General features: G+C 44.2%; 1 protein-coding gene across 1 annotated transcript in view; it reads left to right on the forward strand.

The window, feature by feature from the left end:
* LOC138559124 (hepatic and glial cell adhesion molecule-like) overlaps positions 1 to 16,121 on the forward strand; it is a 472,939-nt gene that overhangs the window by 296,969 nt on the left and 159,849 nt on the right. Inside the window, exon 3 of the mRNA XM_069642690.1 lies at positions 2,063 to 2,416. Coding sequence (XP_069498791.1) covers positions 2,063 to 2,416 — 354 coding nt within the window. The remainder of the gene's footprint in view (positions 1 to 2,062; positions 2,417 to 16,121) is intronic.

Here is a 16,121-nt window from a genome sequence, read left to right on the forward strand (position 1 = left end):
AGCCCCTCAAAACACGGCTCCTTTACTCAGGAATTACTCAAATAACCTCAACGCTCATCCCACACACTGTAACTGCACTCTGTTCCACAGACGACAACCTACCCCTTGATGTTCCTGACTAACAATGTAACCATTGTATCTACCGTTATCTCCATAGTAACCTGTAACTTGCAACTTGACTTGTCACGATCACAAAGTGTTGTATTGTACTGCATGATTGTATTGTACTGCATTTAATGACTAGAATATCTGGACTTGTCATGATCACTAAGTTGTATATAGGACTGCATTAATGACGAGAACACTCTTGCAACCTTGTAACCTTTGCAACTCACTATGCTTGTTTTCTGTCAAGAAAAGCGCCTAGATGCCTTTGGGCTTGGTGTGCTATATAAATTGCTAAATAAATAAATTGTGAGGATATCTTCACGTTGTAGTTCATTGGATAGTTACAATTCCACTCATAACATACAGGCGCATTTGTGAGAAATCACATAAAGATCAAAACTACAATATAGGACAACTGCCACCAAAGCGCTGTCACTCCGTCCTCCTTTGCGCTGTCAATCTTTCCTTCAAATGTTGTACAATGTTCCGTTGTACTCTTGCTGGCCTACCTTTCATGTATTGTTTTTTTTTTTATTCTGCCTTCTGTTGCCATGTATTTTTTATTCCTCCCCCCACATTGCTTCCCTCACACCCCGGCGCTGCCCTTCATTCAACCATGTTGTACCTTTTTCCTCCCTGTGCTGTTATTCTTCACTCTGCCCCTCCATGATAAATATAAAATGCAATAAACAACTACAAATATCAAAACTATTGGCTTGTCAATGCTTGTGTTATTCCAGGTAATGTCTACTATGCACAATGCAAGAAGAGTCAGATGAAGATGTCAAACCATAGGTTAAGCCCCGTCCTGTCCTCACGCTCCACCACCTCTCCCCCATCACTCCAGCCATCCACCACCCTGCTTCTTGGCTGTATAGTACAACTAGTTCCCTTTCTGCACTTCCAGCACTGGCCTCAAGGGGGAGTATTACAGGTAGATGCCAAGAAGCACTGATGTATGAATGAAGATGACAAATGATAGGTTAAGCCCTGTCCTGCCCTCACGCTCCCCCGCCTCCCCCATCACTCCAGCCATCCCACTCCCTGCTTCTTGGCCGCAGAGTACCCGTAGTTCCCTTTCTGCACTTCCAGCACTGGCCTCAAGGGGGGCATTACAGGTAGATGCTAGGTAGCACTGATGTATGAATGAGGGTGGCAAACCATAGGTTAAGCCCCTCCTCCACCTCACTCCCACTGCTCTCGCTATGCCACTCCTTGCTTCTTGGCTGCAGAGTACCACTAGTTCCCTTTCTGCACTTCCACCACTGGCCTCAAGGGGGGCATTACAGGTAGATGCCAAGTAGCACTGATGTATGAATGAGGATGGCAAGCCATAGGTTAATCCCCTGCCCACCTCACTCCCATCACTCCAGCCATCCCAATCCCTGCTTCTTGGCTGCAGAGTACCACTAGTTCCTTTTCTGCACTTCCACCACTGGCCTCAAGGGGGAGCATTACAGGTATATGCCAAGTAGCACTGATGTAGGAATGAATGATGCTATGGTAATGGATGCTCGTGATTTTGGGATATTGTTGTGCTAGAGTCGCTCTTGTTTGCGCTTCCCTCCTTGCCATACACCCTCCTGCCTCAGGGGGCGCTGTGCCACCCAAGGCATTAAGCTAATAATTGCATCTTTCAGAAACTGGCCCTCAGTGCACAGAGGCATGGATGGGAGCCAGGGAGGGAAGCTGTGGCTGCTCAGGCAATGGGGCTGGCTTCAGCCTCTCAGCACCCCCATTACCCGCTGTGCCCTTCCAGTGACATGTAAATAGTGCCATGTGTGCACGTGTGTGCGGCTGCAGTCCTGGGGCTATTCATGATAACATTCTCTGTTCAGCCCTGAAGTCTTCCTCTGCTGCTGCTCAAGGACAGGCACATTTCAGGGATAGGGATTGTAATCACGTGACGTCTGATGTGTTTCTCCTTCTCTTTCCCTCTCTGTGTCTCCTGTAGGTACCTCCTCTGCAGAAGAGGAGTGTAATGGAACCACAGCTGTATATGCGGCCCCCGGGGGCCCGGCCCTGCTGCAGGTCACAGATTCAGACCGGCCTTTCTGCCCTGGGGGGTGTGGCTTTCACTGGAGGAGGAGTGACTCCAGGACTGCGGCTGCAGTGTGGAACCCGCGCAGCATCACTCCGTGCTGGTTCATGCCCGACTGCCGACTCCTCCCCAGCGGGAGCCTGGAGCTGTCCCGCATCACCCCGGAGGAGGCGGGAAATTACACTCTGAAAATAGAGGCGGTACACCCGGGGCTCAGGCCTGGAGAGCGGGAAACGAGACTCAAGTGCTTCCTGCTGCAGCTGCAAGGTAAAGGGGGTTCAGCGGAGAGAAACTGAGGGGCGAATCAGTGCTGGAAATGGAAAACATGTATTGGGGAACAGTCACCTCTTTGGAGGGGCGGGGCTGTGGGAAGGAGGGGGCGGGGACAAGGGGCGTGGCCCTGGCCAGGTTGAGCAATAGTCTCTTCATGGAACGCAATACTATCAATTTGCATAAAAGCAAAGAGCATTATGGGAACATCATAATAGCCACAATTTTGATTCTTAAACATGTCTTATAGTGATTCAGTAAGAAGCCCTTTTAATGAATAATGGACTCTTCTGTTTTGATTGGTCACCATATTCACCCTAACAAAGAGATGTCTGTAAATTGCAGGACATATATACCAGTTTGCAGCTGCAACACTGTGTGTGAGTCTTAATTTTGCCTGCAGTGTGGATTCGTGCTAAAGTGCAATGTAAGGAGCAGACTTCTTTCAGAACACTAGAGCCTCTGTGCCTCCTGAGAGCAGTCTGCAGGTGGAGGCAGCAGGTCCTGGGCCACTCTATCTTATTCCTGCACTGGGGAAAATGATGGATTTGATAAAAACTTTCAGCCAGAAACATTTGTGAGACTTGTTAGTATTTACAAATTCTTTTACTGGCCATTAGGGGGGCACTTCTAATTATGCCAATTTAATGCAGCAGGGCAAGACCTCACTCTTCCCAACTAATGCAGCAGGGCAAGATCCTGTTATTCCATTTAAAGCTGGAGGGCAATATCACGCCATTCCCAGTTAAGGCAGGAGGGCATGATCTCATTATTCCCAGTCCATGCAGCACGGCACAATGCCATTATTCCCAGTTAATTCAGGGGGGCAAGAGCATGTTATTCGCAGTAAATGCAAGAGGGTAAGATTCCATTATTTATAGTTAATGCATCAGGGTCAGAGTTCAGTGGCAGTTTTCCCAATGGGGTGTTAATTTATAGGTAAAGAAAGACTTGAACCAAAACCTGTGTGATTAAAATACTCCAACAGGCTAATGAACCACTGCACAGCTTTGCAAGGGAAAACAAGGTTTTATTACATGCAAAAAGGTCTCAGATAGTCCCGTAGAACCTAACTACGCCCCACGAACATGCTAATGCCCCCCTTTATTCCCTAGACCGATTGCCAACACCTCATCTAAACCCATTCCCCTTTCCACGCGGCCCACTACATCATCACTATTGACTCCTGGCATGTGATTGGTCGACAGATACACTAATACATTTTGACCCTCACGTGATGTGCACCGCTCCGACCCAGACACATTCAAAACAAACTGGTGAGGCCAACTGTGCTTTGATAAGACAATGGGCCTCATTACGACCCAGGCGGATTTCGCGGTGCTAAATGCACCGCGAAGCATGGCGGAAAGCCGCCGATAGCGCCATGGGGGTTGGCGGATTTACCGCCCCATTCCGACCTTGGCGGGGCGGTAAATCCCCAATCCCCATTCTGCCCTTCCCCATTCCCATTTTTGCCCCATAGGGTATAATGGGAGTGGGGAAGGAGTAAATTACGCCACCGTAAAATACGGTGGCGTAATTAACAACGAGGTCCCGTAGCGCCATGGTTTTCTCCGCCTGGTAAAACCAGGCGGAAAAGGCCGCCATGGCGCTACGGGAACTCGTAGTATGGCGGAGAGGTACGCCATGCACTACGCTGGCGTAAAACCCTCTCCGCCAGGGTCCTAATGAGGCCCAATGGGCCTTCTCATTATACCAGACACTGCAGCGCACACAAGCTGTCCTTCCGACCTTGTACTGAAGTTACTTGCATCACCTCTTCTCTTTCTTGTCCGACTCACAGAACGTTCCAGGCACGGCTCCCCCCTTTTTTCCTTAGAGCCCCAGATGTCCAGTAATAACGTGGCCAGGGCAGCGCTCTTGAGTCTGAATTTCAGGGATTTATTTGCTTTGGCTATGCGTCCAATTGTAGTTCAAATGGGGTGACCGCTTCTTAGGTTAAGGCAGTAGTGCTCTAAATCCGAGCCTGGCTTATTGGCATCACAAAACCTTGTGCCCTATTCTCATGAATTTTTCCTTCGAAAGGCGCATTCCTATTGGCCCTTCCCATAGCTAACATTCTGTTTCCACCTCTTTTAGGCTCTGCAGCTGGATACAATTAGTGTGTATCTGTGCACCGGAATTGAGTCTGACCTCGGCTTCTTTCATGAGGGATTGAAAAAGGATTTGCCTTCAGACTAAGCTAAATAGATCTGCTGCACCACATCAAGGCCTTTATTTCACACATTGGCCCTCATTACGAGGTTGACGGTAACCTCGTAACACTGTAACCAGTGCCTGACACCCTGGTGCGGCAGTAAGGTTATTTCCCATTCCAAATGAGTTCCATAGGAACGGGAAACCTGAAGCACCATCACCAATTGTAACGGTGCCAGTGCTTCAGAAAAAAGCCTGCCGGGAGGGGCCAAAACTACTGGCAGGCCTGACCTAGTTCAAGCCCCTACAAGCATACTTATAGTTTGCAGTCGGGAAAGGGTGCCGGTACGTTGCTACCAGCACCTTTATTTTCAGACCGCCAAACTCGTCATGAGGCCCTTTGTGTACTAGACCTTCAAATCCAATATGGCAGCACTCCTGCGATGTCGAAACGCTGACCTCACTCTTACCACAATACCTTTCTAACTCCATCTTCCACTTACTCCAGCTCTCTTTCATACCTCACTAAAGAACATAACTTCATATGCTACAGCTAAACACAGGGTCTATAACGGTGCCCTATCTACGACTTGTGCAAATGTAACATCAATAAATGTGTTGCTCCTCCTGTGTCGCTCTGTGTGGGTATCTACTGGGTGTCAAAACCTAACTACAACCTTCTGCCGCGCAAAACTCAACCTGTTCACATTGTTCTTTGTGCTAATGGGTTTTTCTCAGCCTGAACCTTTTTACCTGTCTGGGGCGCTGTAAGTGCATCCCAACACATATCCTTCCTTCCTGCTATTTTTCTTAAAATATGATTTGAGCGCTTCCCATCAATGTTTGATGCGCTCCTCCTCCAGTGCCCATAATTTAAACATAACAACGTATCTGTCTCAGGTAAACATTAAAATATTACACTGTCTTTTTCAGCTCAAATGTTGTGTGTGTTAAATTTCCATTGCTATAACTGCCAATTCTTTCAACATTACTTCTATATGCATCTCACACATCATGTAACAATGTTTCTGCGTTTCTTTTGCCCTACAATAGCCAATGAACTGCACCTAGTGATGGAGGTCAGCTGCCCACCCAGACAAAATTCTGCAAACATATTGGACCAACTGGTGATTTTTCAGCACAGTTTTCCAAATCAATGGGTATATCATTGTATCATTGTGTTTCAAGTGACACACCAGATATTCCACTATGCCAGGGTCTAACATAGCACCCAGGGTAATTTGGGCTGTACCCACGAGATCCTCTTAAAGTTTGCACATTTCAGTTGTGTTTTTTGATGTCCTGGTGTCAGATAGAAACTGTACGTGCCCCATAGAGGTCAGTTTAGATCAATAAAAAAAATCTGCATTGACATCGAAACTTACACAACGTACCCGCCATGATTTTCCCGCAAACAAAATGGAGTCACTTCAGTTACAGTAGCTGTAGTTCAAGCACACAAGCTGGTGTCCCTCTCCCTGGTTAATTCTAACCACCCTAAAGAATGGTATCCAGGTGGTTTACAAATTGATTGGTCACACCAACTCAAAGGAAGAAGTCTTCCTTGAAGGGGTAGTCCAATTTGCATATTACTCACCTTTGCAATCGAAGGAATATCAAGGGAGTTGCAAGCGTTTTTCGGAGGTTTTAGCCTTAAGTGCTAAGAGAAGAGAGATGCTTCAAAAGGAACAGTGTCTTCTTTCAGAGCTGCTATGGAACAATAAAAATCTCAATAGTGATATGAACAACGTTCTCAGAGCCACTGTCTCTCCCTCACAGTGTTTTTCTCCTGTACTGCCCCATTTCTCTGAACTGTCCCACCCACCTATGTCTCCTAGTGGACAGCAAATTAATATAATGCCAGAAAGCTCCAGTTGTGGTACAGATTTTCCTAAGGATCTCCCTAACTGGCCTGTCTATAAGGATCAGTTGTTGCAGAGCCTTGGGACATGTCACAACTTTGAGGAACTCCATTCCTGGTTAATGATAGTTGAGCGGAAAGTATCTGAATCTTGGCTGTTTATCCCTCAAAATCCTTTAAATGACGACGGCAATGGGATTGGAAAGCCCCTTGGCCATCCTGGATATCATCAAGGAGTTCAAACAGTGCCCCTAGTTGCCACTCATCAAGTGACGAACTCACAGATGAAAGTAGTATCCTCTGCTATTAGTCCTGGGCCAGAAGCTCCATCAGAGGGTGCCTTTCCAACCATCATGCCTATGGTACCACTGATCTCCACATGCCACAGGGATCCACACATTTAAAAAACAATAATGGCAAAAATCATCGGTCCCATTTTAAGGAGCTTTATACTGGATTTTATAAATATTATAATAACCAACGTAGAGAAACCTGGCTTAATATAAAAGTGGCTCCTGACTGTATCAGACACTCAGACGTTAGAGTCATTTGGAGAATCCATATTGAGAACTGGTGTAATGTGGATAACATGGATTGTATAGTGGTGGGATGTGGACTGAGTAGTTTACCTACATTTTTAAATAGAATTACCAGATTCAACCATTTATCACAGTCTTCAAAGTTGAATATTGTTTTGAATTGAACTGTATGATTTGGTCACTTTGACTGTTTCTTTTCTAGAACTTTATTCTTCATTATTATTGACATTATCAGCTCTTTTTTGTGTTTATTTTCGTTACTGTGACTTTTTTGTTGTATGTCTTGTTGCGCCATCATGCCTGCGGGTCAATTGTGGGCGGTATAAATAAATAAATGTAAAGGTAAATGTAAATTGAGCTTCTCTATCGAAGGGAGCTGTGGTGATTTGGACCTGTGGCAGGGCTTCACCGGGCAAACCAACGGTCCAGGAGTTGCAGTAGTCGTCTTCTTCCAACTCTTCTTCGGTTCTTTTGTTCCAGTGTTCGACTCTGCCTTCCAATCCTAAAGACTTGCCCTTCAAACAGTTTTCTCACATTGATTCCAGCCTAGCTGTCACTCACCCAGCAGGGTGGCTGTCGTTGCCGGACAGTCAGCAAGCCAATCACACTAGAGTACATTTGGGTCTCCTAGCAGTCCAAGCACAGGGAGTTTCGGGTACCTCCCTCACTTCCTGCCCACCCCAGACACTCAGATGCCAGAGGCGGCCTTCAGCCATGAAGCCCACCAACGGCATAGGAACAAAGGGACCAAACCTAATTTGGTACACAGAGACAAACACCAGAAGGACCTTGCCAAAAAGAAACAGCGAAAAAAGAAGACTGGGATCTGTTTTTACAGAGGGGTCTCAGGCGCCGTATTGAAAAACATGGCTCCCGCTATGTTTGTGGTCGGGGAAAATCATGGTAGTTCATTATAAAACCGCTGCCACCAGCCATTTCAATAGGAAAGGGTGGCATTTGACTGCCACATGAGTATTTAGGCACAGGGGATACTATGTAATCCCTACAGCACTCTGTAGTAAGATAATGTTTCACAAAAAAAGAAAGAAGTGTTCACCAAATGATAGTCAGGATGTTTTGGCTGGTGTCTCCCTTCCCCAGGTTTTTAGCACAGGACAAGGTGAGAATCTTGAGCACAGCTCATTCCTGGATTTCTCCGGCATGAGTTTACCATTCCTTTTCTCTATATCAGGGCCTTCTGCGTTCAAGTATCTTCTCATGCAAGTCTCTTTCTTTAGAGGGCCTGATATGCCAAAACAACAAACAGTTTCTTCTGATAACCTTCATGTGGGGTGATTATTATTAATCCTAGGATCCCCCACAGCCGGGCTCTGATCCTTTTAGTCTTTCAAAGTACTTGCCAATTCAAACAGAGGCTTCCAAAGGGATATAACGTCTCGCTGGGTCACTCTGTAATTCTATGGCAAGTGCATGCTTCCCAATATCACAGTTTGTACGGCGTTCCCCTTAGCCCAATGCAAATGCCAGTTTCACAATTTCCTCATTCGGGTTCACAATTTCCACAGTTTACAATTTCTACAACGTGTCAAGGACTTTCTATTTGTACAAGGGGTTTGTCTTGACCCTTGTATGACCACCTTGACACCTGACGCCGGCCTTCTCTATGGCCTCTTGGTACTTGTAGTTTCAGTAGTTTCAGTTTAATACTGTCCTCGTTCAGGACAGGGGTACCAGACAGAGACCTTTCAATAGGTGCCCACGTGGCGCTGGCCCACTCTATAGCTGGTAACATGTTTGTTCACAAAAGACCTCTGGCTCTTAATCATCTTAATGTTGCCACTGCAACTTTGAGTCTAACACAGTCCGGCCCACTATCAGGTTCTGGCTGCAAAGATGTGTTTTTGTTTTGGGGGGGGACGTTAAGAACTGCTCTTTGAGCATTATTTTGAATCACCTGAAGTTTTTTGATGTTGCGATTGTTTGAACCTGAGTAGAGGGCATTGCAATAGTCTATCCTGGATAGGATAAGAGCTCTGGCAAGTGTAATGCAACTGTCTGTTGTCAGGAAAGGTCTGCAAGTGTTGATGAGTTTGGAGATTTATGCTGCTACAGATGCAGTGGCATTAATCTGCTGGTTAAGGTTAGTGCTGAGTCCAGGCAGACACCCAGGGTTTTTACTTCTTTGGAGACATTCATAGTGTTCCCATCAATCATGAAGGATTTGAAGGATTACTAGACAAGTTAAAAGTATTCAGATTAATATTGGGCCTCATTACAACTCTGGTGGTAGCAGTGCCGGTAAAACCAGCAGGCTGCTGCCGGAGTTGTGATTTTTTCTGGTGCCTGGGTTCACAGAAACACTGGGGGATTACAACCCTGGTGTTCCTAGAAGTTAGGTGTGGGAAAATTGTTAATCCCCAGTCTCATTTGAGTCCCATAGGACTCAATGGGAATGGGGATGACGGTAGCACCAGCACTGTCAATAACAGTGCTGGTGCTACCATGCAAATCTGGGAGTGGGTGCTGTTCTTCCCGCAAACATGTACTTTGCCAGTCCGGTAACAACAGTGGCTTACCAGCACTGTTGTTACAATTGTTACTGGACCGGCAAGGTTGTAATGAGGCCCATTGTCTGTCACGCCTAAACAAATAACAAAAAAATAAATGAAAACATAAAATCCAAAATCCAAGTATACATTTTAAATCCAAGGTTTCTTCTTTTTATTTACCATAACAGTCTCTAGTTCACGTTCGCTCCCCCTCTTTTCTACTGGAACAAATGTTGAATCCTTAGGGCATCCTTAACTGTGTGCCTGCTCTTGCTCCTGTGCCAGTGGAGGGCACCAGAATCTCTTTGTAAGTCACTGATGTGAATCCAGCTCTTGTTGCCCTCCACCTTCACAGCAGTCGGAGTCATGAAAATCACTCAGTGTGGCCCATGGAAATGCTGCTCATTTCAGCATCTGATGAAGAAACAGATGTAAATCAGGTCCTCCAGGAGCAACTGTGGCTGGTGTAGATCTTTGGTTCCTTGACATTTTCTCCCATTGACTGTTGATGAAAGAACACAACCTGTGAAGATACAAGTCTGATACTCGTGGTTAAAGCCCTAATGTATTCTCTAAACTCCTCACCAGAATCTCTGCTGACTTGTGTGGATCTGATGCTGTGCATGCATGTGAGAGTGATGTGTGTAACCTATGCCAAGTCACAATCTCATGTGTACTGAGATGGTGCTCCTTTCCTGGCCGATTTCTCAAATAAAACAAGGCCAACGGCAAGCAGTACAACCAGTTCTTCCTTAAATCACTACACAATTTTGATAAACCAATTTTAAGAACTACATTCACATGCTCCACAATTCCTTTGGCCTGATGGTGGTACACAGACCACAATGTGTGATTGATCCCCAATAGCGAAGTGATTTCTGAAAACAAGACATTAAAGAAGTGGGTCTCATTATCAGAATTTAGGACCTCACAAATTCCCCACCTTCGAAATACCTCCCTCACCAAGAATTTTGCTGCCGAGGTAGCATCAGGGTGTACACAGAACAAACTACAAACCATTGGGAAAATGGGCAGACTACTACAATAAGGTATCGAAAATGATTACACCTTTGTACCATATCTACAAAATCAATATGGAGCTCCCGAAATGGCCTGAATGCCGGGGCAACACTTCTCTTACCGTCTTCATGGTGTTTCCAGGATTTAATTCACTGCAAACTATACAAGTCCCTACAAATGTGCTCATATGTTCCCAGAGATTTGGTATAATCCATTCCTCCTAGAGCTCTTCTGCGATTTGTCACAGAAAAGTGTGCGACGGGTAATGTAGTTAATATAGAGCAGCATGAAGCAGCTCAACAGGCATCACTGCCCTCCCCAAAAACTCCTGTCTCCACAGCAAATCTATGGGCGAGAGGCACATCACCTCTTTGCCCATAGCCCCTTTTCATCTTTAAGTGCTCTCCACTGCATATCCAGAATCTGAAGCAAAGGGACCGCAGTCCCCAGGGATCTGTCATCCAAGTGGCCAGGATGCGGCCATCGCTTTTTGATCCAGTTCCTGGGGGTGGACCAGTCCGGGAGGATCACCTGGATGAGGGGTCTTCGAGGAAATGGAGTGGGACACTGGATGGTGAGACGTGGCATCCCCTTCCCTGTAACACCTTTTCTCTATCCTACCAGGTAGGATACTTTTAACTCACCTCCCCCCATTTATGACACAAACACTTTCTCATGGGCAGCTCACTGTGAGAGAAAATGGACTAACACCCGAGCCGTATACCTGACATGTCCCAACACAATGGTCAGGCAGAGTCAGGCAATTACTGATAATTACACAAACATGACTTCTTTCATCACACTTCCCCACACATGGATAAAAGGCAGAGCACAAAAACACGTTCTGAGAAATGCAAAACACATGAGGGAGCAGCAGTTCCAAGATGCCACATTAATGTGAGGAGAACGATGGCAATACCAGGGAGGGTTGCAAGGAAAGAAGTGTCTTTGACCTTTTTGGAGAAAAAATGCTACTTTCACAAGCTTTTGAGAATACAAAACATAAGAACTGGAATTAAAGCTGAAGAAATGTGCATTGTGTGTCGGAGGTACCAAGGCAGGGAGGACTGTTCCCCACTGTGGTACTGTCCTTGGCTCCTACAACAGAGCAGCGCCAGTAAAGTCAGCAGATCCAGTGAGTCTGGGAGAAGGATAGCAGGCCAGTCTGTGTTAGAAACAAGGTTGCAAGCATCAACATTGTATGAAGAAATCTGAAGAGAGCAGTGTGTGAAGCGTATGTGATGAGCGACGCAAATGTAATTTAACATCGAAGGAATGACTGAACTTTTGAAGCCAAGATAGATTCCATAGACAGAATGGTCTGGCACCACATTGTCGCTTATTGGAAGGTCTCTGTTAGGTATCCAACTGTGAGGTGGCAAATGTAAATTGTGAATTATGAAATCAAAGTGGTCCTGCAATGGGTCAAGCTAAACCCTGTGCACATTCAACAGTATTCAATAGCTAATACGAACTGCAATTGGTCTGAGTCCAGCAGAGGGAGGCTAATTGTTTAAGAGGGAGACTAATTGTGTAAGAGGAAGAAGGGAGAGGAAGAAGGATCTGAGGTGAACCAGGGGATCCAGGTGAACTGTGAGTCACCCGAGAAATACATTTCTCTGAATTTTGGATAAGGGGATCTGAGCCCAGAAGAGGAGGATTTAAAGTAACAATTGTGGTATAAAAAGGGACCTGAGCTCGTCTGAGGGGGATCGAGGTGGAATCACCTGAATTGAGTACTTATAAGAGGAACATAACTTTGTGATTTGTTTTTGATAAATCAGGCCCTCTGAATCAATAGACTTTGATGTATTGCAAAAGTCACTGGCACTAGAGATTTATTTTATTGATTTAGCTGATTTCTCAACTTTACAATATTTTTTATATCAAATTCATAAAATCTATTTAATGATTAATTCATTGTTTACAAAGATGAGTTAGATCCAAATTTAGAACAAGGTTTCCAACAACCAAAACATGATTTCAGACAAATAAAATTTGCAAGCATATTTGTGAACATAATTGAAAAATAATGGTTAGAAAACGTAATTAAAGACATGAAGATGAAGAAGCAACAACATATCAGCAAAGGAACATAGAAATATACAACATGGCAAATCAAGCAAAGACTTTTAGAAGCTTAGTTGTATGGCTAGAATTTCAAGTCTAATACAATTTTTCAAATTCTAAATTAATAACAGATCAGCAACATTTATGTCCATCTGGTAGTTTCAAAGCATTGAGAAAGTAAGTTGTTGCTATGCGTATGCTCATGTTGGGTGTAGCCCACCTGAGTTCTGGTGCGATGCTTGCAATTGTGACCATGTTTTTGGCAAAGAATGTGTTTCTCTCCACAGATAGTTCTATGCAATCTGTGATCAGATGTTCTAATGTTTCTTTGTGTGGTACATTAACACAGAATCCGCAAAAAAACTCATTGTGACTGATCAGTTTCCTTTGGGCCATTAGGTCACGGGTTGGCCATAAACTCAATCATAACCTCAATATAGCAGACAGTATTTGGGGATTTGGGGCCTTACACAAGTATGGTTCAACGGACCCCATTTTCTTTTCACCAAAAAGACGCTGGTCAAAATGTTCATAGGTTAAGCAAGCCGATCGTGTGTTAATCCAATCTTGTAGGAATATCTTTTATTTTTAGCTTTGTTTGGGTCATTGATCAAAGTTTCCAGGTTAATGTCAGCAGTTGCCATTATTTCCACAACATAGTTATACCACCCTTGCACAAAGTGATGTTTAGAAGTGAACATATAGTTGGCAAGTATTGTTAGTAGGGAGTCAAACTTGGAATAGGTCAGGCATTTGCAAAATAGGGCACAAAGTTACCATTGATATTTGGCTTGCAGAGAGGTGAGTCCTAACTCGTATCTCAACCAAGATCCCGGAATGCACTGTGGGACATTTAGAATTGCACGCCAATATTTGGCCTCAAGTTTGTTCAAAAAGTTGCATTTCATAATGGTAGTTGCTTCTAACCCATATTACAGTGTAGGAGTAATTTTTTGGTACCAGAAGATGTTTGCTGGCCAGATAGAAAATGTAACACATTTATACAAGATTAGTTTAGTCTGAGATATAGCAGAAGCTTGTTTTAATGATTGTCCGACTTGGACTGGTCGACATTCTACAACCATCATCGACTACATATATTTATCACCAGCCATAACCAGCACATTATTGGAATTCCAAATAATATCTACTAATCAGAGTGATCACTCGATCCTCTCGATAGCAGTTGCGGGAGAGGAAGAGCCCGCGCCCTGGCCTCCACCTCCCCGGATAGTTATTGTGGGCGGGAACACCAGATTAAGAATGAGCAAAGATCTGTTAGCCACCATTCCGCAGGTTTTCCAACAAACGCCACTCCCAGATGATCAGAAAATAAATTATGATTGGGTCCTTCTCCCTTTCCAAAAAAACAAACCTCCCAAAGGGAAATCGATCTACCAACATTACTACAACCAAGAAATCGTAAAAAAGAAAATTGTTGCGGCAAAACCTGCTTAAATGGAGAAAAGATCCAAACCCGAGAAACCTGGAAAATATCCGGAAAGCAAAACAAGCATACAGAAATTGGAACAAATCGAACGCGATGGCCATGCAGCAAACGGATGGCGAAGCTATGTTACAAACACTCAGAAATAAGAACTTGAGATCTCTATGGGATCTGCTAAATAACAATCCCCAGCATGAACAAGCGATGGTATCTAATGTCACTCAAAAGAATTGGATCGCACATTTTTCTAATCTCTATAAATCGCGGAATAGCGACGAACATATTAAGATAGCAACAATCTCAAATCAATGGACCATCTCCTGGGAAAAGCATATATTTGCAGAAATGATTGGCAAACTAAATTCTTCCAGAGAACCCGGACTTGATGGGTTATCTAATGCTGTCCTGAAGCGTGATCCGGAGACCAGGGCGAACCTAATGGATCTCATATTAACACTAATAAATATAGTCAAGTTACTACCAACTACTTGGACCAAAGCGGTACTGATTCCAATTTATAAACAGGGCGACAGAGACAATCCGGCCAACTTCAGACCTATTGCCTTGCTAGATCCATTGGGAAAATTGTTTGCATAATATCTGCCATGAAAATTGACCATATGGGCGAAAGCTTCTAACCGTTTGGACAGTCAACAAACCGGCTTTACCCCAAACATAGGAACTAATGTAAACCTTCTAATTTTAAACTTGTTAAAACACGAAGCCATAAGAAACAATGTGCCCTTTTAGGCAGCGTTTATAGACTTACATATGGCCTTCGATGCCATAAACAGGTCCATCCTGTGGAACAACTTGCTAAATGGAATTGCCCACTAGAAATTAGCGAACCTATCAAACTATTATATTTCAACACAACAGTTTCGATTAGATTAACAAAATAAGGTACAACTACGGAGGCGATAAGAACCTGGAACTGCCTAAAACAGGGATGCCCTTTAGCAGCGACCCTGTATAATCTGTATACTGCTGATTACTCCCTGAACATCGACACTGCAAATCTCAATCCACCAAAGATAAATTCAATTCCGATTCCATACTTGATGTATGCTGACGACATCGTACTCCTTGATAAAACTCCATCTGGACTACAGGAGAATTTACGTATGACAGAATCATACATGACCAATAACGAACTTCAGATAAATATTTAAAAAAACAAAATCATGGGATTAACCAATTATCATAAGTCGTCTTGCCAAAACAGACCAAATTTCACACTGGACACCAAAGTGCTGAACACGGTTACCTCCTTCAAATATCTTGGTGTATTATTAAACCAACAAAAGGAAGAAACAGCCTGGTTGACCAGTCTTGAAGGAAAAATCCAACTGCTGGCACAGCAAGGCGTGATGCTGCATAGATGCTATGGGATGTTCTCTGCAAAACCGATCATAGTGTTTTACCGCCAAAAGGTAATTCCGATCATCACTTATGGTAGCGATGCCATGATTATTGCCAATAAAATAAACTGGCAAAAGCTAGAGGCATTGTTCTGGCGCAAAATCTTCCAGCTTCCAAGGAACTACCCGATGCCCAAAATACGTTTTGAGGTAGCCCTACATTCACTTGCATCAATAGTACACTGGAAGCAGTTTGATCTCCTTCGTAAGATCATAAATGAAGACACAGTTCCAGCGCTGCAGATACTTAAAATAACCCCACAAGCAATGCATAATACCAGCTTGAAAGCACGGAAGAATGAGCTGCTTAACCAACTGACAAAAGAAGAAATTACGAAGGAAATGTTGATAAACCGACCACAGGTTGCAAAGATCAAACTTCAGCGCAATGATTGGTCTAGATAGCAGAAAAGGCAGTATACTCAATGAACTTACAATGCCCAATTGACATACGAGCACTGAATGAACTCCCACATTATTTGGAACTTTTTCCAGATCCAGTCATTCGAACCATCTTCATGAAACTACGACTAAACATCCTCCCTACTAGACAAAGACTATCTCAAATTCGAAATATAACAAAGGAGGAAAACCTTTGCCGCTTTTGTAAGAATAAAGAAATAACAGAGTCTCTCATGCATTTAATCATGATATGCCCTGCACTAGCGGACAAGAGA

Source organism: Ambystoma mexicanum, unplaced genomic scaffold (genome assembly GCF_040938575.1).
Source record: "Ambystoma mexicanum isolate Mex_15411 unplaced genomic scaffold, UKY_AmexF1_1 Mex_scaf41, whole genome shotgun sequence".
NCBI classification, from domain to species: Eukaryota; Metazoa; Chordata; class Amphibia; order Caudata; family Ambystomatidae; genus Ambystoma; species Ambystoma mexicanum.